This window comes from Cyprinodon variegatus, unplaced genomic scaffold (assembly GCF_000732505.1).
Source record: "Cyprinodon variegatus isolate N-32 unplaced genomic scaffold, C_variegatus-1.0 Scaffold359, whole genome shotgun sequence".
NCBI classification, from domain to species: Eukaryota; Metazoa; Chordata; class Actinopteri; order Cyprinodontiformes; family Cyprinodontidae; genus Cyprinodon; species Cyprinodon variegatus.
In genome coordinates this window covers 143,133-166,603 of record NW_015150812.1, presented here as the reverse complement: position 1 = coordinate 166,603, position 23,471 = coordinate 143,133, and the positions used below count along the sequence as shown (strand labels likewise).

Here is a 23,471-nt window from a genome sequence, read left to right as displayed (position 1 = left end):
CTTTTACTTTTATACTTTAAGTAAATTTACAAGCCTGTACTTTGTTACTTTTACTTGAGTAAAGAAGTTTAATCAGTGCTTCCACTTTTACCAGAGTTTTTTTTTTAAACACAAGTATCTGTACTTTTACTCAAGTGCGGAAAGTGAGTACTTTTGCCATCTCTGCATTTCATTATAACTATACCAGAAACATTGAATCCTCTCAGGTTGCAGGCATGTAGGACACTGGTTAAAGGGTCAGTTAGTTAGTTAAACGTTACTAATTTGAAGGGATAGATATCAAACATAACCATGCAGCAATGCCACTTTAATCAGGACTACAATGATCCATTTACTTGGAGATGACCAACCAGCACACATGTTAACACAGAATGTAAAGCCTGTCTGTCCTACAGTGATACCAGTCATGAGGAGGAATATTTCCTCATGAGGGATGTATATTCCTGCATGCATATTCCCAAACGAAGGGGACAGCTGAGCAACAAACACAGGTTTCACTTCATGGAATTCATTTTCTTAATGCTTTAATTTTTCTTCCATTTCTCCAACTGCTCCAATTTAACAAATAGTTTTAATTGAAAACAATAATAATAAATCACTTCACATTTCCAATATAGCTGTTCATCAAAAACTGTTCTAAACCTAAACAACAACCCCCCCACCACCACCAACTCCTCTCCTGTTCTGCATCTGCCTCAGCGCACAATATGGGCTAGCTATTCACCCACCATTGCATAACGTCAATTATACAAGTGAAATGTGCGATCAGTATGTGTGTTTAGTGTGAGCGAGCGTGCATGTGTGTGAGGAGGCACCTCCCAGGAGGCCTGCCAGTGTAGCTTGGCAACCAGCCGGTCCTATGAAAGAGTTCAGGGAGGGAGAGAGGTGTACTGAGAGGTGCTTTCTTTCCTCATGAGACCGCTGTTCAGTACCCATGCCAAGTTAAACTTATGAGCAATATTAACGCTTGCAATAACATTGAGGTTATAAAATTGGTTTCCAGACTGGGCTAAAATGAGTCCCTAGCACAAAAAAAACAACAACGTATTAACAGGGCAATATTATCCCCTACATGGTTCGGCTCATCTTTCTTTTTTCTTTTATAATCTATTAAAGACTTTTTTTAAGACATATTATTTACACAGTAAAATCCTGTTAAAAATTTTCTTTATAGAGCAATTTAGTGGATAATTCTCAGTATGTCAGTGCCGCAACAACTTAAACTGACATGAGTAGATCAAATGATTGCTAAGCATAACTTCCTTATAGAAACCCTTTTTTTCTCCGATTATTGCCATGGCAGCTTTAATCACCAGAAGAAATATACTTAGAAATAATAACAAAACAATAAGGAAAACCAATGGAGCTGCTGTGAAAAAACAACAACAAAAAACATAACTTTTTATTGTGAAATTAAACCCCCAATTATGAAGACACTATGTATAGAAGAGAGAAAACCCATCTAAGGAATACAAGAACCAGCAACTAGGGAGAAAATGGAATATGATGCTACTGGTTGCTAAGGTTGGTCCCACATTAGATTGGAGAACTAAAGATGATAAAATATCAAATTCATTTATTGTACCATCAACAAAAAAAAAAAGAATAAAGGTATAAAATGCCAAATCAGTCAGGATAAATCTAAGCTTCTTTGATCGGATCAAAGTCGAAACTTAAAGATGGATTCGTTTTTATCAGTTCAATTTTAATCAATCATTCTCCCTTTTCTCAGGTCTCAGGTGCAGATTTTGTCTTGCTTGATTTTTTTATTCATCTGGTGCATTAATGTTATTGGCCTGTGCAGGCATGCTGGCTCTGTGACGCTAATAATGATTGCACATAAAATATGTTTTGTTTCTTTTATTAAAACCAAAACTATCTTATGTAATGATCCAAAAATGTTGATCTGGCTGCCAATGAAATGGGTGCTGTTTAGCGTTCAAATAAAACTTCCTGAATAGCATTGAAGTGAAAGCCCACCATGCTAGTATAAATATTTTGGGGATAACAAATGACTGGGGAGTTTTCTATATTTTGATATGAAAATCATTATTTGAAAAACAAAGCTTTTAAGTCGGTGCCGTTTGTTGAAGTTTGTTCAAATTTCTACTCAGGTATTTCCTTATTCTTCCCATAAGTGCATGAAATTACTCTGATAAATTCCTCTAATTAATGGATTTATCAAAGAATACATGGATTCATTATTTGCTATAAATTGTGTTTTTATGAAGTTGGATGATTAAACTCAAAAGTTCTTAAAAAGTGACAAATTTGAAAGTTTGTTGAAGTTTTCAGATTTTTTTTCCTATTTTATTATAACTGCCTCCTTCTTTAGAACCCATTGTTTTGGGTGGAGCTTTAGATTTTAAAGTTAGTTGTTTAAAAAGTCATAAGAAACAAAGTGATTGATGAATCTCAGTCACTTGATTCAGTCTTCTTGAACCACACACAGCCTTTTCAATCTGTAATCATGAGCTTTTCTTTTGCCTGGTGCACCGCAGGCAACATTTCCTGCCTCTCCGGGCAGCTTGATGTGCTGCAGAACGGGTCACACACAAAAACAAGAACGCAGATGCAAATTCAGACTAGACCACCACTAATCAACAAGCGCTTTAGTCTTCCCTCTCCCGCTGCCCATCGCTCCGTCCTGCTGAGAACAAACACAAAGCTGGGAGGAGTGGACAACCGCTAATTAAATTTCCTTCTCTTTTCCTCCCTGTCTACTTCCATGTTGTTTTGTTACCGGTTTTGGTCTCTGGTCTTTTGTGAATTGCAGGAAAAACAAACAAGGTTTCCGGCAAGGCCCAGGAACACCACTCTTTTAGCGTCTTATTTTTTTCTCCAGCTCGTGGAATTTGTTTGGATAAAAGTTTCATAAGCTTATAAACCATCAACAGACAAGCAGCTTTTTCCCCTTTTCATTTGCATTTTTTTTTTTTTTTTTGGAGGACATCGTTTGTAATTGATTGAATCCTCCTTTTCAGCTATGTGCCGTCACCCACTCCTTTGTATAAATTCTCAGAACACTTAATGTCCCTTTGAAGAGTCTTAGCTGAGTTTAAGTTTAAGGATTATAATTAAGAGCTTTACACTTCTGAACTTGGAATAATATTCAGGCTGGGAATTTTCTAATACAAGAAACTATTCTAATTATATTTTTCAAAAAGCTTGTGTCAGATAAAGGAGGTATATAACGAAAACAGAAGCAGTCAAGGGACAAAGCAGCTGCCTATTGTGGTTGCTGGTTGAAACATCGGCCAATTAAAACAAAGATTGTTTTTGTTTTAGAATTGAAATTCTACTAATAATGGCGAGAAAGTGAAATGTAAAAAAAGTTCACCGTAAAAAGAGCTTTAGAAGAAAATTATATTTTATGCAAAAAAGGTTTTTCTGAGAAAATATATTAATGTGTATTCCACTGGCTTCAATACAATCAGGTTTCAATGGCAACTGTGCTTATAAATCTGAATTTACTACAAAGCAACTCATGAGTGGGGGGGGGTTGTGGATCATCAAAATAAGTGGTCCTCCTAATTGTCAATCATCCTGGTGATATGTTTACATAAGGTGAGTCTGACATGGTGGATAAATTGAAAATCTTCTTGTGGAAAGTAAGCCTGTATGAGTGATGCAAACAGCAACATTCAAACAGAGCGTGCATGAGGAGAAATGGGCCTTTGCACGCTCTCACACGTGTTTGCTGAACTAATGCAGATGCTGCTTAAAATAAGGATTTGTCTCAGCACTAAATGTTATTCTTAAAGGCAAGCAGAATAAAAGCAACGCCTTCAGAAAGAAGTAAATCAGAAGTTGGTTAAATGTTACTTTGCTGTAAAGATCAGCATTGATCTTTTATATTTCTCTTTTCCCTTGATGCCAGACTGTGAAATCTGTGCTCAGATTGTATGGTGTATGTTTAGTAAAGATGAGTCATCTCCATAAACTGCCACTTTTTTCTTGTTCCTAATTCTTCTGAAGTCAGACAGTTTTCACTAATCTCTGTCTGCCTTGAAGCTCCTATAGGAGGCCGTGTCCCTGCTTGCTGGAAAAAGAAGCTGCTGCTGCTGGTTTCCCTCCCTCTCTCTCTCTCTTTCTCTCTTCAAATGCCCGTCCAGCTGCTGCTGGTGCAGCAGGGGTGGTGCTCCTGCCTGCTGTCGTCTTTCCCTGGGCAAACAGCAGAGCAGGTCAGGACTCAGCCCTGTAACACCCCCGACTTTGCCTCATTTTACACTCTGCCTTTTGATTCCCAACAACACAAACCACCCAGAAGAGTTCCAGTGATTGAAATTGACCAAACCTTTAACTGTTTAAAAAACAAGAAACAAAGCACAGCTAGAAGCCGCCTGGTTGAGGCAGAACATCAGGGCCAGATTTCTTCTCAATGAACCACAAAGCAGAACTAGAATGGATAGAATGACCCAAACTACTGGCTAAAATACAACACAAAACACAAAATGTTTAATAGCTGTAGAAGATCCCAATACCCTATGCTTGTTAACCCTTTTGATCCCAACTTTTGGATATGCTGCAGCTAGTTTAGAGGAAGCTACAACAAATGTATCCTTATTTACGAACCAAATTTGATTAATTTTAGCAATCTTAAATTAGCCATATTAAAAAAAGATGAACTCTTTCATAGCCATCCAAGCATCAGTCAAACGTGAGCAAATAAAGCAATGTTGCAGTTGTTTTCTGCTGTCATGCAGATTTTAAGTCATAATCTACCATTATTCATATTGACAGTAAAAAAAGTAAAGTAAAGGATGGAAATAACTTTCCTTAGGATGTAAAGCCAACAAGTCTTTGTAAATGAAATCTCCTTACCAGGTGCAACAAAACCAACTGAAGAGTCCAATGTAGGAAATCCACATGGTTCTAGAATATCTGCTCTAAATCTGATATTATGCTGTCAAAACTTTCATTGGATTTGCTAAAAATCATTCTCATAATATGGAGGTCAACGGTTTGTCATTTATTAAACCATTGTGCTTATTTGCAAGTTGGCAGAAGCAAAAACTATTTATTTTTTTAATCATATTTTTATTGTTGTTAAAACAGATGTACAATGCTATTCAAATTGTAGTGTTTTACAATTGTTTTGACCATGTACAGTATAACAAGAATCAAACAGCATTTCAACATTTTTATATTTTTATAAACCCCATTCAACCCCAGAAGCCCCTGATAAGCAAAAACTATTGATAAATGCAGCAAAATAACCTATTTTTGCATGTACAGTAGAGGTAATGAAGGCGACATGCTAAAGTTAAAAAACAGCAAATGCACTCATTTGAGTATTTCAGAAACTAATAAACCAGCTGATCTCACACGACTGGATCTGAAACTGGAAAAACAAGAGGAAATATTGGTAGAGTTGTAGTTGTGTGGCAAAAAAATGCCTTATTTACATTCAAGCTGAGAGGAGACTGGTTTAAAATGAGAAAACAGCAACAGACAGCAGCTCAGATAAACACTGACAACCAAGGTCTGCAGAAAACCCTTTCTGAACCTTCAAGCAGATGGGGTACAGCAGCAGGTTTGACCTCCGCCAGCCAAGAACACTAGATAGAGGGACGCTATAATCATGCAGGTTCCGATCTGTTGTCCGAAGTGAACGAGGAAGGTTTTAGAAATGCTGTGTGGGTGGAGGAGTCTTCATCATAGCAGCAACATTTAGATTTAGGTGTAAACACCTTAAAAGCATTGATCCACCCTGTTATGAGTCAACACCATCAATGAAGGCATTGTATCCCTTCGCATGGCTAAACACTTAGCGTGACAGTGTACCAGGTGAGAAAGCCAAAATCATCTCTAAGTAGTTTCTTGAGCCTGATGTTGAGGTCACTTTGCTCCATGGCTTCCTCAATAGTGATGTAACGATATCAAAATCTCACGGTACGATACAATTTCGATATTGACCTCACGGTATGATATTTATTGCGATATTGTGGAAAGGCCCACGGTACTGTTAAATAGCTCACGATAGTGTTTGTGATGATAATAGCAAAAAAATACAGACATTTTTTCTGCCTTTGCCAGTCAACAGGAAATGTATTAATGTATTTATGGATCATTGCAACATAAAACGCTGATCACATAGTGCTTTTAAAGTGCAAGTTGTAGTCAGGAACATCAATATTCTGTTGGTTCTTCTGTGCAATGTTCAAGTTGAGAAGCAACCAGAACAATTGTAAACAGGGAATTCCCTTTAAGTGCAAACAAATATCAAGTTAAGTCAGGTTTAAATATGCAAGGCAAGTAAAAGCAGCCAGTTTACTGTGGCAGTGCTTGCATATAGTCCATTGTCTGTCCACCACCTTCTCTCCTTTTGCTTTTTTTGACATGGCGAAACCAAAATGTTTCCTGACATCTGACTTAAAAGCTGCAGGGGCTGGCACAATCTCAACTTCGGGGTTGTTGTTTTCATCCTTACAACTATCGCTGTCGGCCATGCTACCTTGCTTTGAGCTTGTGTGGACAGCGTGCAATCCGTGTGCAATCCTATTGGCTTAAGATCGGTTGGTAAGACGACGCAGCGCAAAGGATCATGGTCTATGTAATTAACAATGATTTGTTCCATGGGACTGTGTTTAATCCTCTTGCTTTTTGATGGACACCTGTCCTTTTATTATTGTAACCCAACCACGACGATATCGAGACACGCTTACCACCGCGATAGCGTGATAATGTCCATATCGTTACATCACTATTCCTTAAAGCTACAGTGTGTAATATTTACAGGGATATACAGTCAGAAATGTAATATATTATACATAACTATGTTATTTATCATCATCTACGAGCTCAGCCTCTTAACCTTAATATTTGCGTTGCCTTAGAATTCGTTATTTATAATTACATAGGAGTGGGTCTCGCAGCCATGGAGGCAGACATCTTTGCGCTACGGCAGCGCAGAGCCAACAAACTAGCGATTGCGAGATTGCCCATTACGCTCGAAAGTAACTACGGCAAGTTGAGAGAGATGAACTGAGACGGTACTGAACAATAGATGGCAGTATTATGCCTGAGAATACTATCTGTAAAATTATCTATGTAAACAAACCTCATCACTTGAGAAGGTAGGTGATGCGGACGTCGTGGAAGACATTTTGTCCCGTAACGCTTGCCGTACTGTTGGGGGGGAGAAGCGGTGGGGGGGAGATGTTCATGTTGCTGCGGTCTGTAGTCTGAACGTTAGATGTCGCTGAAAATTACACACTGTAGCTTTAATATGAGCACAATCTAATAGGACAAGACTAGGTTGCACCATAATAGAGGATTCTTGATGTGCAAGTCTACAATAACTTTTAGATCCTAACATGTCAACATGGACCAAAATCAAAGTTTGTCTGACATCATAAACCAATTCATTTTATTTATATACCATTTATAATCACAACACATCATCTTAAGGCACTTTACAGAGACAATTCAACCAGATTATACAGTCAGATTGGTTCAGTTTTCCAAAGAAAACCAGCTGATTGCCTCGACTCATGGACTCAATAATAATCCCCACAACTGCCATAAAGAAGTGAGGCAGTTCCAGAGATAAATGGCGGTCTAATAAACTAGTTAAGGATATAAAATATGTGATAGGTAGGTGTCAATTTAAGATCATTTTGTACTTCCCAAAATTTATCTTAGAGTCAGTAAATTATCCAAAGCAAATGCTTTTATTGTAATATTAGGCTCCAATAAAAATAAAATTCATCTTTCTGCCAGAAGCATTGCCGTTTTGTCTTCTTCCTATTTACATGTTTCGTTTTCCCTCTTCCATTACCTCACTGTCTTAAAGAGCAGTGTGCTTCACTGTTGCCCCCGTATATCCACACACACACGGTCTGTCTCCCTCTGCTGTTTCCAACTTTACCGACCTGGCATGACTTAAAAGCACATTCAAATTGTAAGACCAGGATAGTTTCCCCCCTGCTAACCCCCCACCAGAGGATTTGTGTGTGCATCAGATTGGCTGTAAAGGACCAGGAAGCCTCAGTTTCCAGCTGTAGTGCCAGGCAGTGTGCCTGGGTTCCACAAAACTTCCCCTCTGATTCACCCAGCCAGAAAAGCAGAGATCCACATCCACACAAGCACAGGCTTAGTGGGAGCTGAACAGAGAAAAGACAGAGCTTTGTTGTGTTGTGGGTGGATGTCTGTCGTTTCTGAGATGTACTCCTTCCAAAAATCATCTTATGATCCAGTGCAGGATCTTTGAGGGGGTTCTCCCATGATCTGAGTCTGGTTTGATAATTGTCATTAATAAACAACTTGATTAAAACAAAAATGTCTTAGCGATGCTGTTTAATTTTCCTTCTTTTCCATATTTTCTTATCTCTGTCTGTTGTCTCCCATCAGCTTCTACTTTCTCTCCCCAGATCTCTCTCATCCCAGGTCCCTGTGGCTTCTTTCTTCTCTCTTTAAACAGAGGCCTGAGATGTGAAGTGCAATAATGGTCATTTGGCCTCCTATTGAAAGGCGGGTAATTCGGCCCAGGAACGGCTCACTTTGAGCCACATGACACAAGGAGCTTCCCAGTGACCATGGAAACAAGCGCAGTGGGATCCCGGGTGCCTCCGACCGCTATGAAACTTGGTGAAGCAGGGATTTAAGAGGAGGAGGAGCCTGGTTGGGGATTGAAATAGGAAGGAAGGTGAGGGCTCCAACACAGGCCGGTCAGAGTGGAAACCTCTCCCGACACCCCACCAGGAAGAGCAGCCAAGATAATATCAGCAAGTTGAGCCGTACACAAACATGAAAGGAGAGCCTGGGAGGCAGGCCCCTGAGCGCTCCATGCTTCACAAGATTTCTTTTTTCTTCCTTTTTTTTTTAACCACCCTAACCTTTTTTTTTCTTCTATGTTCTCCCCGCCGCTCCTCCTCTCTTTCGCAGTTTCCCTTTCTATCCCTCCCTCCACACTGCTGTGTTTGTGCAGTTGCTTTCGAGCGTGGAGCAGGGAGAGAAATGGCTAAGCTGTTAGAGCGCACTTTACCCTGCAAGCCATAAAAGCAGCTGGGTAGTTGAGCTGAGTTTGGTCATGAAATTAATTTAATAACTTAATAATAACAAATGGTTCAGTCTTAGAAAACAGTACCCATAAGAACAAAAATGGAGGTCTACTTGCAGAGTTCCCTGTCAAGTGTTATAGAAAGCTATTTTTTTGTGCATATTTTCTTACTTAAATGACTTCTAGAACAATAAACCCTTAGAGAAAACCCAGGTATTATTAGCTATTTTTGTCAAAAATTGAACAGTGTCACAGAAATATTACATTTCTCACTAAACACATGGGAAATATAAAAATGGGAAACAGAGGTATGTTTGTCTTCATCAGTCAAAAGACACCTATTGATTATCTTGCCTCTCATCCACCAATCTCCAAATCTCCCCGAGATTGATTACAGAATCCTGGGAACAACTATTAAACATTGTTTTAGAGTGATGTCACAAAGAACCTTCATACCATCGCACATTGCGGCTCAATTATGATTTGTTTGGTGAAGAAAGGTCTGATGCCATTTCAGCAATTCCTTTAAGGAATCTGCTGGCCTGCAAACACCTTAACAGTTCAGCTTTTATATTTATTTTCAAAATCAAGGCGATGGGGAGAAAGTAAAGCTTTTATCAATTACCAATCAGAACCAGTTGCAAACTGATTGGTGCATCTAAGTTTGGGTAACTTTACGTGGAACAGCTTTTTATAATTTCCAGGAAGGGGATTCGACACAGAGTCAAAATCCCTTTTGTCAAAAAAATAAAAATAAAAAAAGAATTTCTCGTAATATGTCACAGAAACCATCAGATCAGCTTTTGAGGAATAAGCATGACTTTGGTATCAAAGACTGATCTCAGCTTCTCAGTTTCAAACAATACACCAAACTTAACTGTAAACCTCATAACAATACAAGTGTGCAGCAACTTCCCTTTCAAACTTTCTGACATATTTTCAAGACAGAATTTGATTGAGGTAACAAATCGACATAAGTGAAAGCAAAATCCTGACAGGCAACTCTTGTGTAGTTGAAGTGAAGCATAAATTACTTGGCAAGAAAGAGATGTTACCAATAATTAGCCTCAGTTCTAGTTAATGGAACAACTGTCGGAGTTAACCGCAGTGATTCACACAACAAAAGATATTGATTTTTCAGTTTTCAGCTCCCAGCTGAAATGATGTAAGCCCCTTCAATTTGGCACAAGCACAGGGAAAATTTGTCTCGTCAATATGCCGCGCCGTGAAAAGATTTCTTTCAAAAAGTCGGCGCATAATCAAAGTTCCTTTGTATCGAACAAAAGCGCCTCTTGTTAATCGATAACTACCGGGGCTTCAGAGTACTTTACAGACAGGCTCCAGAGTTTACAGAAAGATGAGCTTTATAGATTTGTCTCTATTCTTTTAGGCTCTATTTTCACCAAGTTTTTCTTCAGCGAGGGAGGAAAACGCCACAAAAAAGGGATCATGATGAGACAGAGACTGTGAGTCATATTGAGCCGTCTGCACCAAAACAAGTGGATCTGCCAGCCTTCTCCCCATCTTTTTCACACCAAACATCACTCTAGGAGCATATACACTGTTTCCCTTCAAAGTAACTCCTTTTCCTACGCATCAGACTGATTTCTATTTGTTATTGTAGCTGGGATTGAAAATGAGGTCAAATCCAGGGCTCTTCAGGCAAACTCCTTTACAACAAGCTGTATGACACCTTACTGGCATTGCCATGGCCTCGAGACGACCTCTAACACACACCTGAGTGCGTAGAACAGCCAACCTTGTCAAAGGGTCAAAAAGCAGTCGCCAGTAACATCACACTTATCTGTCTGTTGCCACTTTTCCTCCTTTTTTTTTTTTTAAAGATTTGTCTCTCCCTTTCCTGGCTGCTCTTGTGTACCTTCCACGCCCCGGTCTTCTCCCTCTCTCCTACTCCTTTGCAAATATACATACACACTCTGGCAGCTAAAGCCGACATGCCAGACACAGTTAAGAGTCCAAAAGCCACTTAGCACTAAGATGCAGCAGCTGTTTGCTCTGGCCTGCTGTCCTGCAGTGCCAGCTTGGTAGAAAAAGACATGCTGGTTGGCTTGCTCGCATTGTTCCATGGCAACTGTGGTTTTAGGATCATATTTGCGTCAGTGTCAAAGGCAGCGCTTCCCACACAGGATGCACTTTTTATGGTCCTGTGCCTCTGGCAAAAAAATAAATAACTTTAAAGCAGTAAGGTTTATTTCTGGGAAGATGTCAAATAAAGAGCTTAGAACTTTTGTACTTGCTCCATCTATTCTTAAATGCTATTTTAGCAGCAGGACCGAAGGCAGCTCTGACTGTTGTGGTTGGCTAAAGTTTAAGGTGGAAATGATTGTAACTGCGACAAAGTGGTTACAGTCAGGACAAGGCCACACAACAATCACATACCAGGGAATTTTATGCATGTTATGCCAGACCCAAGCTGCATAACTGTGGGAGTATGGGCAATATTTTTCTTTTACATTTCCAATACACAACCTCTTTATTCTCCTCTTCTTTATTATAAGAGGGCCCCACGGCAGGATGAAAGAGAGGGGCCCCGTTTGGCCTACCGGACTTACACCGCGGCCCTTGAAAGAAGAGCTATGGGACTGGCACTGTGTCAAAGACCCCCGACCAGTCTGAAAGCCAGTGGCATGACTTTATGTTCCAGACAAGCTGCCAAAGACTGCAGAGTATGTGTGCGAGGATAGTGTAGGACCGGGGAGGAAGGTCAGTTCTGAGAAAGTGAACCAGCAGGAAGGAAATGACTACTAAGAACACATTACCAAATGCAATAAATAGTCCAACTGGAGAACGGATACATGCGTGCAGAGGTGTGAGCATGATTTACACCATTTACAAACAGCTCAGAGAAGGCAAGGACTGGATAAGCTGCAGCTGAAGTGAGTTAACATGCAACTCCAGTGCTCCTTGTTACATAGTAGAGATCTGGCAAACAGTGCTTTACTAATGTACTCATTTGCCTGAAACCTTATCATTTTCTTTTCTTTACAATGAAAAACTTCAATATATTTTATTCTTTTTGTTGTGATAGACCAAAACAAAACCATAGGTGACTAATGCAAGAAGAAAAAAATGATGTTATATATTTATTTATATATTTCATTATAAAAAAACCAATGGAATAACAATTTCAGCCAACTTTTCCTCTCACATCTCTGGATATCGAGTTGCAAGAAAATTATTAGCAAAAAGGCTCAGAAGCTGCAGAGATTGTCAACTCAGGTAAAAACTGAGAACACAATAGTTAGTTAGCAAAAACATGTATACAGAGAGTAGCGGCAAGAAAAGAAAGGCAAAAGAAGTCTAGGTTATAGTTTGCCAGAAGAACCCAGCAAACATTTAGAAAAGTCATCTTGTCAGAAGATTCCAGAATTTAAGTGTATGACCTATATGCAAAAACCTTTGAGCAAGTGGTCCATGGAGTAGAGATGTAACCTCTGGGGCTTTTACATTTTGGACCGCATTCATCCTTCTGCATGGCAACACATTCATACAGAGATCTAGAAGTAACGGAGCTGCCATTTCCGCAGACATGCTGATATATGCTGCGGAGAGTTTGGTAACCCCCTGAAATGGGCAACAGCAATGATTTTAAACACTCAATGGCGCTGTCTGTTCTACAAGCAAGGACAGGAATGTTAGTCGAAGTTGAAAGGATGATGGATGGAGCCAGATACAAGACAATCCTACAAGCAAAACAGTTAGAGATTTTGAAGGACAATAGAAAAGCAGTGGTGGCGTTAAGTGTGCTCATGTATTGAGGCCTTAGTCCTCGACGCAGCTGTCACAGATTTAAGTCTGGGCCTGTTGACCTTTGCTGCATGTTTCCTCTATCACTTAATCCTACTGCATGCATTAAAAAAATTAACAGAAAATAATAGCCACTAGAACCTAAAAACTGCATGTAAAAAAAACAAACAAAAAATGCTCATCTTTTAGCGGCACCACATTTCTAAAAATCCAGCTAGATAATAGCACGTTCATGTGCTGGAATGGCCTAGTCAAAGTCCAGACCTGCAATATCACTTTACATCAGCAGTGCAGGCGTTCTGCAAAATGTCATATACACTAAATGCTGCAACCAAGTTAGCCCAGCTGCAGAAAATGTGCTCCAATCAAAAAAAAAAAAAGTTCACATGGGCTCAGACTCTTTCTAGGAGTTGTAGGCAAAACTTCCCATCTGTGTATATCCCTTTAAATCCTCCAATAGCTCCTCTATTTCATTATCTTTCTATTTGCCTTTTTTTATTTCCCCAAGTAAGGTTACGGTAGGCTGGTGGGTTCATTTTATTCGGAAATTTCCCAAGGCTTTTTTCGGTTTTTACCTGACTTTTTCTGTTTGGTTTTTGGGTACTGAAATTTGGAAGCTTAATGCCAAAACCACTGCAGTATCTAGCCAAGCTTTCTTCTTGCTGAATCACTTTGTTGACCCACATGGCCTCAGTAAGTGCATCAGCACTGTTTCCCTGCTGAGCCCATACCACAGGTGCACCACGGCCGTACCACGTTCAGCATGAGCCAAGCATTAAGAATCTGTAGCAAAGCTTGTAGACACAATACATCCAGTCTGGGAATGTGGTAGACAAATGCCCCCAATTAGAAGATTGGGCTAGTAAATTAAGGAGAAATACAAAAACATTCTAGATTTATTAAGAGAAAAAGCTGCAAATCATGCATCACTTTTTTTCAAATTGTGCATCAACCTGTAATGGTCCATCACATAAAATTCAGATGGAATGACAAAATGTAGGATGGTGCAGGGTTTTATATGCTCTCTAATGCACATGTTCTTTTTCCTAAGCAATGCAGACAAAGAACACCTGAAAAAAGCATTGCTAAAGTTGGAACTTATTTCTTGTAGCCATTTTTCTGCTCTGAAGGGAGGTACTGCTGCTGAGGTTTAACAGTCCTGCAGCTTTCAAAAGAAACACACAGGAAGAACAGGAAAAAAACTGTGTACATATATATGACACAGCAGCAACTGAGTTTGGTTTTCAGTCAGACTTCAGAGGATGGTTTGACCGACCCCGTTTCCATGTCTTCCTCTACTGTAAATATTCTAGATGCTGGAGTGTCTCACTCTCACAGCCAAAAATTCTGGATTCACTCAACTAAATACTTCAAAAGAAGATAGAAAAGCATAATAAGAAAGAAATTTTCATATGAATATACCTTAATCTCACCAAAATCTGCGTAAAAGTGCATAAAGTTTACCTATCATACAACAAAGCTTCAGCCTAAATGGGGTTCTCTAAATGCTAAATTCTCTTCAAAGAAGCCTCAGTTGGGTTTCCCCACATTATTTATTTTCAAATATTATTTACCGAAAATAAAAACGATTTAGCCCCATTTCCCTGTAACTCAGCGTTATTTGTTTTGAGCAGAGGAAAAAATACCAACACCACTGGTGGCAAAGTGGTAGCAAAGTGGTGTGGGCTTGTGGGTTCAGTCAGGGGCCAGTTGGGCAGGGCGGGAGGGCGGGGGTTGCTGATCACAGGGCCAGACCAAACAGGGTGAGTGTGATGAAGGGCACAGTCTCCAGAATAGGCCTGGGCATTTTGGCCTGGTTGGCCAGGCAGAGTAAGCAAACCGGTGGGGGGTAAACACTGCCCTGTCTGGCCTGGCAATCGTGTCGGTGCCAATCGCAAAGCACCCAGCTGTGTTTGGACCCGGGGACGAGTGGTTGTCAAGATGCAACAATGGACTTTCCCTTCTCTAATTATAGTTCTGGCTGAACAAACAAAGAAAAAACTGAGTGGTGTAGAACTTGGGGATGCTGGGTAAAAGCCAAAAGGTCACAGGGCAAGATTCCTGCCATCCTATCCAGAACATCTCTTAGTAGAACTTCAAAAGAGAAGATCTAAAAATGGCGTGCTCATTAGCATTCTACTTTGATTAAGTCCACTGAGTAGAAGGTGTGGGTTTCTCATCCTTGGAGTGACCTTGTGATTGTTTGCAGCACACCAACTACTCCATTACAACTGAGCTGTCATACTTTTCGGGCTTTTATTCCAGTTATTATGGATTTTTCTTTGCTTTTTTGTTAGATTTTCTGAGTTTTATCTTCATAGAAGTTCCTCCAATGAATTCAAAAAGTATAGAATGAATTCAATTCAATGAATTTAATCAATTTGGCATCTCAGACAATAGCATCAATATCCTACAACTTTTACATGCAATTTTGCTTCAACGGAACTAAATAGCATAACTAGCTAATTTGCAGGACTCTAAAGACTGGCTTTTTTTTTTTTGTAACATCCATGCATCAGGTCTTTCCTAAGTTGAGAGCATATCATTCCTGATGGGACATCTGGGGATTTTAAGGTATATACACAGGAATTACTGCAGGTTGCTAGTTGGAGCCATTGTATTTGATTCCCCTATTAAATAAGTCAATTGGTCTTAATGGGGAACAGAACATTCCTATGACAACAGTTTAAAATCAAATCATATTAGGAGCAATTTATGATCATTTATGAGAAAAAGGACTAATGCAGCCTTGTGCATGAATATACAAAATTGTTTGTATAGTAAGTATGAAATATCTAAGGCAGAGTAGGGATACATTCCACATCATGCTGCTGAACTTAAAGTTTATTCAACTATTTCCTTTTTTTTGATAGCTACTTAAACATAACCGGCACCTAAAAATGGCGATCTACCAACGAGTGAATATCTCTGTTACAGCCACGAGATTTCTGCTTCGTTTCTGGACCTCAGCATAATCTTGGGAGCAGGAAAGTGCATTAGCTTGTCTAGACAGCATAAGGGCTTCTTAAATCATGAATGGCTGCTCCCTTTCTGTCAGTGGGAAAGCACAGGATAAATGAGGCTACAGACATTCCCACCTCATTGTCGTCCCCAGGGGAAATGTTGGTACATTCCATTAAGGAAAACATTTAATTAGAGCATGATAAAATATTGCTCAGAGACTCCAGTGGGGTCTGAGGACAGTAAGGAGGAAGAGGAGGAGGGAATGGGTGTGGTGATATATTTAATTTGTATTCTCATAGCAACGGAAAGCAACACACAAAATAAAGACGAGGATTAACTATAGAAGATCAAAGATAAGTTAATTAGAGGTTTGAGTTTGTTCAAACAAAAAAGGGCAAACTAATAAACACTCTATGGTTTCAGTTCAAGTCTATACCCTCGGGAATTAAAATGTTTACAAACTAATATAGTATTTATAGTGGTTTACAACAGTTTTCATACCCTCTAAAATTGTTTACATTTTGTCCCAATAAAAATACAAATAAGAGGTAGAAATACTATAATTAAAAAAGGGCTCTCATGTAATGGGAAAGCATTTACTAATAAAAATGTGTAATATATGGCATGCATTTATAACTATCAACCCAATGTAAGCACTGTACCATTTTTGAAGTAGAGACGGAAGTCGCTCTTCATTAATTAGACCAAGGTCCATTAATATACTTTGGCCCATCCTGTTGTAGCTGTGGCTATGTTTAGGGTTGTTGTTCTTTACCTTTCCCAGGACTGTGAGGCAGCTGGGGTCCAGCTCCGGTTGCTCCAGCTTCACAACTCCGACCCAGCCGTACTCGTAAAGGTCCTCTTCGTCATTGTTATTGCATAGTCCCAAAGGATGCATCTGAAATGGACGACAGAAGATACGGGTAAGAAGTGTTGCTCTAAATCTCAAAAAGCAGCTTTTTCTTTGTACCCTTTGGTGGAAAAATTGAGCCATTTCTAATATTACTTTTCTTATTTGTTTTTTTTTCCCCAAAAATTTTAGGACTTAGCTAAAGCAGGTTCCCTGAGAAACTTCATGTCTTGTAAGAATATACTAGTTTGGTAATTCATAATCCACCATTTCCTGAATAAAAGAAAAAGAAGTCAATAGCGTCACATCTCGGAAACTAATCACTGGTTTTAAGGCAAATGGGCAAAGCAGGGATTTATGCACCTTTGCAGAACTGCTGGGAAGCTGATTTTTGCTGAAACTCTAAATCTTGGCTCATAACACTGCTAAAAATGTATGTTGCTGTCATTTTTATTGTACTTGTGTAAACACGCAAACACAGAGGACATTAATCTGTATGTCATAAAGATGAAAAAAAAAAAGCATAATTGTGTACATCAAACTTTCCTCCAATGCAGTAATGTTACATTTAAGGCTGCTAAATTGGCCCACTTCTCAGCCCCAAATCTCTTTAGAGGTATCACCAACACAGCGTCTAAGCAGCGGATTAAAGGTAAGAGGGTGGCAGACATCACAAACACCAACTACTTCAGCAGCGCCAGGAACAGGAATGTAGGTGGCCTCTGTAATTTCAAATCAACCGAAGCATTCACTGCAATGCTCTTTATAACTTTGTGAGTTTTTTAACCATGCAAACATGTCTAATAAGGGCTAAAAAAAAAAAAAAAAAAAAAAAAAAGAGTATTGATTTTAAATGCAAAAGGTAAACACTTGACATGTCACTTCCAGTTAATACAGATTTCCCTTGGAGACACAATTAAAGTAATATCAAGCAGAGCTACTGTATATTGTGGACAGACAGTGTCTATAAATGGCAATTGTCAAGTCTTACCACCAAATCTCCCTTGTATTTAGAATGGAACTTAACTTTGCCCTATAACAAAATATTTAATCTAATTAAAGCTTTTGCTGTATGTATGGATCCATTGTCCTGCATGAAGGCAAACCTGCATGACACATCTCCAACGTCTAGCAGCCTTTAAGAGGTTTTCTCTCAGGGTTGCTCTGTATTTAGCGGCATCTAATTTTCCATTAGGTCTGACCGGCTTTGCTGATCATGCATTTCCTGCTAAAGATATGCTGTTGTTTTCATCAAGGAGAGCTTATGGCTTTATAGTTGAATATTTCCAAAACAATAATAAAAAAAGAGATCTTCATTTTCAATTTTCACAATGAGAGGCAGATTAACAAACTAAGGTAATCTAGTTTGTAATCCAGTTTTTGTGAATGTGGAAGAATTCCCTCCCAAGAGGAATTTATGAGGGAATTAAAAAAGTTATGTAGTGCTGAAAATTACCTCATTCAAAGGGCTCTCACAAAAAAGGTAATTACTACAACTTTTATCCGCTTAGAGTTCTTGGAGCAAGAGTCATATAAAACAGCGGAAATTAGACAATGGCATCTATAATTTTGAGGGAGAGAGAGAGAAAGAGAAACACAAGATTATAGGCCCCAATATTTCAATTTTTTATTTTTTTTGCAGTATCTCGGTTAACAAAAAAAAAAAAAAAAATCCCAAGAAAGTAACAAGAAATTCAGAAACAACAAACAGAGGTCAACTGTGCCTGAGAGCCTTTTCACAACAGTGAAATAATGATGAGTTTAAACATCCCTGGATTAAAACTGTAACTAAGCAGTATTCCTAAATCCTGGAATCCTTTACCCAACGTGGCAACAGTGCAAAGACAGGCACTAGTATTAGCATTAGAACTGGGCCAAGCTGACCCGTAGGCCACTTATCCTATTAACCAAAAGACCACAGCTCTCCAATCAGGGAGCTCCCATCTACTCCAGTCCCTGGGCCGTGGCCGATGACCCAAGATACCCTTCTCCTGCATGTGACCCCTGACCTTTAAACCCCACTTTATCGCGTTTGGAGCAGGTTAGCTGTGCAGTAGGCCAGTTGGAAAGAAAGAGCTTTAAAACATGGCTGAGGGGGTCACACCCCTGACCTGAAGTGTTTTTTGGAACGGCTTAGCCAAATATAAAAGGGGTTGAATGCAAATCAGATGGTCATTGGAGGGCGTGTCATGAGCTCAAGCAGGTAGCACCATTTCTTTCATGATGAAATTTAATAAAGAGCTTTTGACTGAATGCTTTTAAAACTGGAAGTTATTGCAGAACACTATTGAGAAACACTAGTCTGATATGTATATATTTTTATTTTTCAAATTGCACAGAAAAAAAGTAATCCTTAAATCCTCCTCCTCCTCAGACCTCCCACACACAAAGATAGGACTATGATGAAACATGAAAGAATAGGCTCAGATGTTCAGTTACAAACCTTTGAGACAAACGGATCTGTCTCTCAGTAGCACAAAAGAAAACATAAAAGCTTTTTCAAAAACCTTGCAAAAGACACCTTTTTCTCAGATCCACATGATGCAGCATTACATGGATCTCAGATGATTTTCTGAAAGCTGCATTGTGTTTTGAAAATAAAAAAAGATATGTTGGGAAGAAACTAACAGGTTTAAAGAATGATCCAAAAATAAGTGAAGATTTCTGAAAATGTGTGTGTTTGCCCTTAATTTGTGCAGGTAAATGAGATGATGTGCCAATGGAAAGAGAATCTTTGCCCATAAAATAAGACCAAGAGACATTATGCACTTAAAATAATAGAATGGAGTTATTTTTTTCAAGGAAAATACACTTAAAAAAATTGAATTTTTGCATAGAATACATTTGCCTTGGTCCAAGACTATATTTTTGCATATATTGACTTGCTTTTTTTTGGAAAAACTTTTGGACAAGTGCAAAGTTGGTTGAATTACATTATAGAGGCATGGATGGATGGATAAAAAGGAGGATGGTTAGATAAGTAGAGGGATGATAGTTGGATAAATGCAACTTCCAGAATGCCTAGGGATCTTTAACTGGTCTGCTGCAAAGATAAAACAATACATTTGCTTAAAGTGAAGGACAAAGTCAATTTAGGTGTTTCCTTTGCTTCTGTTTGCTAGTGTCTCCATTTAAATAGGGACTAAGAAGTGAAGCGCTGTACAATAGTGACCTCTCTCTCCTGCTTGGCTAACAACTTGGATTGAAGCGGGGAGCCCCGCCTGCACCCCTGGGCCCTGAACACTGGGCCATTGTGCAGGGGGCTCTTGCACTCCAAATGGGACAGTGTTGTTGTTGTGGACCATGTTGTTATTTTAGAGGCTGGCCATTGCGCCATTATCTCCGACCAAGCGGGGATTTTTTCCCCCCCCTCAGATGTTGACGTAGGCGTTGATGGATGAGGGGATGGGAAGGAGATTGGTTTGGAGACGCTGGTGATCGGTTGAAATGGGTCACAGCAACAAACCAGAGAGCAGGGCATTTGTGAATATGTTCTCGCAGAAAAAAAATCTAAGGTCCAAATGTAGTCCAACCTTTCCTTTCAGAAAAATCTACTTTCTTTATATTCCAGTACCCAGGCTCTAAGGTTGAGGGTATCTGGCGCCCCCTTAGTGCCACGAGAAGGTGGCTCTTGTTCTGCCCCCGTCTGTTCAGCCTCTGGGGGAAGCTGCCTTTCACATGAGTATCTAGTTACACAGACCACACTCTCAATGAATCTCTGGCAGGGATTTAACCTCCAGCTGTCAGTTAAGTTCGTCACTCCCCTCTAACCATCCACCTGTGGTAAAAGTCCTTGTGATGATTCTCTGCAATAGTAGATAACACTGTTGTGCAATAGTCTTAAATCACTCCTGGTTCCTTTATGCTTTCCTTCAAAGAACCCAGACTTTTTTTTCTTTGCAATCTTTTAAACTATTCTATATCAAAATGTCTCCATGTTATCTCCGACTACTCTGGCTTTTTGGAAAAAATATTTGCCTTCTCCAATGTGTCCATTCCAATCCAATCTCTCACAACAATCTTTGAAGTTAATTCTAATAACCTCCATTCGTTTTTGCAGCTTCTTTTAACATTTTTACAACTGAATGAAATTCACCAAACAAAAGAAACTTTTTTTTTTGTGACACAGCAGATGCCTCAAAAAGATTACGCATCCTTTTTGCCCCCAGGAGCAGTAGCAGCAGCAGCAAAGGAAAGGCTTTAGAGAACATGAACATGCAACTCTGCTGAATTGCATGCCTATTTAAGGCCACACACTTGCAAAAACATGGTGAATGATGTTTGTTTTGGCAGCTCATCCTCGTTTCAGCACAGCAAGACCTTAGACTGGAACATCAAAGGAAAGCGTGGAGCTGAAATAACCAAATCTATACAAGATCTTCCTGATGCATTAGATAGATAACTCTTAAAATGTCTGTACTAACGACAACTTTGTAGTTTTCTGCAGCCAATTTAGCATGAATAGTTTTTTTAAGTTTCTCTAAATAATTAATGTTTGATTTCTCTTGCTAATTTGCATAATTTCTATATTTTTGGGAGAGTTGCTGGGACCTATTTCACATGCACACAACATCTAGAAAAAGAAAAACCTGGGCTAGGCGCCAGACATTGCACCCACCTGCTTCCCCGGTGCCATGCATGTGTTTACACATCTCTCTGTTTGAACACAGGCATGTGTAAGAGGTTAGCGTGTTCAGCCTGAAAGGCATTATGGCTGACCGAGGGGTAACCTGGTGGCATCTCTCCCTGACCGTCATCCTGGCCTGAACTCGGTTACCTCCGGCCCCTTCCAGTCCTTCTCTGGTACCCCACCCAAGCACCCTGCTACAAATACCTCTGAGCCACGGTTAGGGGAGTTTTGTAAACTTCTTGGAATAACACCAACTTTGTTGAGCTGTGGTGTTTAAAGCTGTAGGGATAGGGTGGAGAGTTAAACATGGCTCTGTATGGTTTCTCTGTACACGCATTACTAGAACCTCGAATCCTAACAGATTCTACACCAAAAATCATAATGAGGGAAAAAGAATTGATTCGGCCTTCAGAGACTTTTTTTTTTTTGCTGTTTAAAGGAATGAAAAAAATGGTATAAACACAATAGATGTTCAGGTATGTATGCGGGCAAGAGCTTCACTGGAACTTTGCTGTCAGGCAACAGTGTGTGTACAGAGATTATGATAGATTACAAAATGAAGTACTTCTATAAAGCATGTCGCTTGAATACCCTCATATCCCACATTATTTTTTAAAACACACCCTGTTCTCACAGACTTCTTTTACATTTTAGGGATGGTTTGACTTGAAAATGACAATAGTTTTTTTTTTAAGTTTCTATAAAGCTTATCTTACAGACTCAACACAACTTTGCTATCAATTCACTGAGCATGAATTACTGAGCAACCGGTAAAAAAATATATATATAAATGAGGAAAGAAAAAACTGAAGAAGGGACACATCATGCCTAAGAAATAAAAAAAAATATATATATATATATTTTAGTTTGATTTCTTTATTCTTCTGGTAGAAAACTTTGCTTGTGTTGACATGCTCCTAATAGCAAATAGCCAAATTGAAAATGAGCATAAAAATATGCACAACGAAGGTGAAAAATTAAAAAATCTCAGAGAACCCCAAGGAAGTAGAGTTATCTATTTATTTATTTTTTATCAAAGTAAAGTCTTTTTTTTATTCTTATTTTGAAATGAGAAAGCAGTTCTAGAATTCCATATGGATGGAGTCAAATAAAGGCCTCCCATCAGGCTGACTGACAACTCTCCACCATTTTAGATTTGTTTTGTGCATGTGTGTGTGTGTGTGTGTGTGTGTGTGTGTGTGTGTGTGTGTGTGTGTAGCAGCGGTGTTAGGATGTGAGGACCTAGTAGAAAAATAAACATTTGAAAACAGCTGAAATATTTTTCACAAGAAATGCGCGACAAGTAAAACCAGCTTGAGCTCCCTATGGCAGAGTGCTGCACCGGATCGAGTACCTGCGGGTATAAAACGTCTACGGGTAAAAAAAAAACGACCATATTATTTCATGGGTGCAGGCACACGTATAAATAAACAAAAAGCGAGTATCATACAGTTACAGCATGAATTAAATTTATATAGTTTTTCGTATTTATTAACACTAGGCCTACATCTTAAAAAATTAATTGATTCAAGAATATCCAGATAACAGTAATTTTTTAAGCAACTTACTTTGGCCAAATTACAGCTGTTAATCTGTGAGCGCAGCATGCACTGGATGTGAGTGTGAGGCAATGATCTTTATCACCTCTGTTATTATAAACGGTTGTGTGCACACACTGTGATCACAGGTCGGGTCGCACTTTATTATTTACTTGGCAGGGTTTTAAATGGGGATAATTGTGGGCAACGGGCCGGGTCTTGGTTCTGATCTCTACAGGTGCGGGCGGATAAAGTTTTGAAAAATCAGCCCCGTGCAAGACTCTGCCGTATAGCCTTAAATGGCCAATGGTGATTGTATTTCCTGAATCTCAAAACATAATTTGAATTACTATACGGTGGATACTATTATCCACACTGACCAAAACTACATGGTACAATCTAAACCCGGCAACAAGCCATGTTTTCACCAGAAGATAACAAGCCTTCCTGCCTTTTATAGTCCTGAAAGGTTGACAAGGAACGCTTCGTCTCAGAACGGAAGTGCTTGAGCTGAACCCCACAACCTCATCAGCGTATACGCATCCATACAGGCGCACTAGACAGCACTTCCCAAATAAGTTCCTCAAATTCACGGAATGGGATTTCAAAAAGTCCAAAGCTGTATCTGCAAGTATTTATTTCTTTAATAAGTCAGCAAACATGTTCAGAAAAACGTCAAAAGGTCTTTTTTGTATAAACTGTTCTTATGGTATACTT

The 23,471-nt window shown here is 39.3% G+C and overlaps 2 protein-coding genes across 2 annotated transcripts in view; both read right to left on the bottom strand.

The window, feature by feature from the left end:
• The window catches only part of LOC107091951 (E3 ubiquitin-protein ligase ZNRF3-like), a 28,312-nt gene extending 21,860 nt beyond the window's left edge, over positions 1-6,452 (bottom strand). The window contains exon 1 of the mRNA XM_015386188.1: positions 6,369-6,452. Within this exon, the coding sequence (XP_015241674.1) occupies positions 6,369-6,452 (84 nt within the window). The remainder of the gene's footprint in view (positions 1-6,368) is intronic.
• Positions 6,453-14,513: 8,061 nt separating this feature from the next.
• Positions 14,514-23,471, bottom strand: part of LOC107091950 (E3 ubiquitin-protein ligase ZNRF3-like) — a 48,161-nt gene continuing 39,203 nt past the window's right edge. The window contains exons 2-3 of the mRNA XM_015386187.1: positions 16,399-16,634; positions 14,514-14,679 (exon numbers count right to left, since the gene is read on the bottom strand). Coding sequence (XP_015241673.1) covers positions 14,514-14,679; positions 16,399-16,634 — 402 coding nt within the window. The remainder of the gene's footprint in view (positions 14,680-16,398; positions 16,635-23,471) is intronic.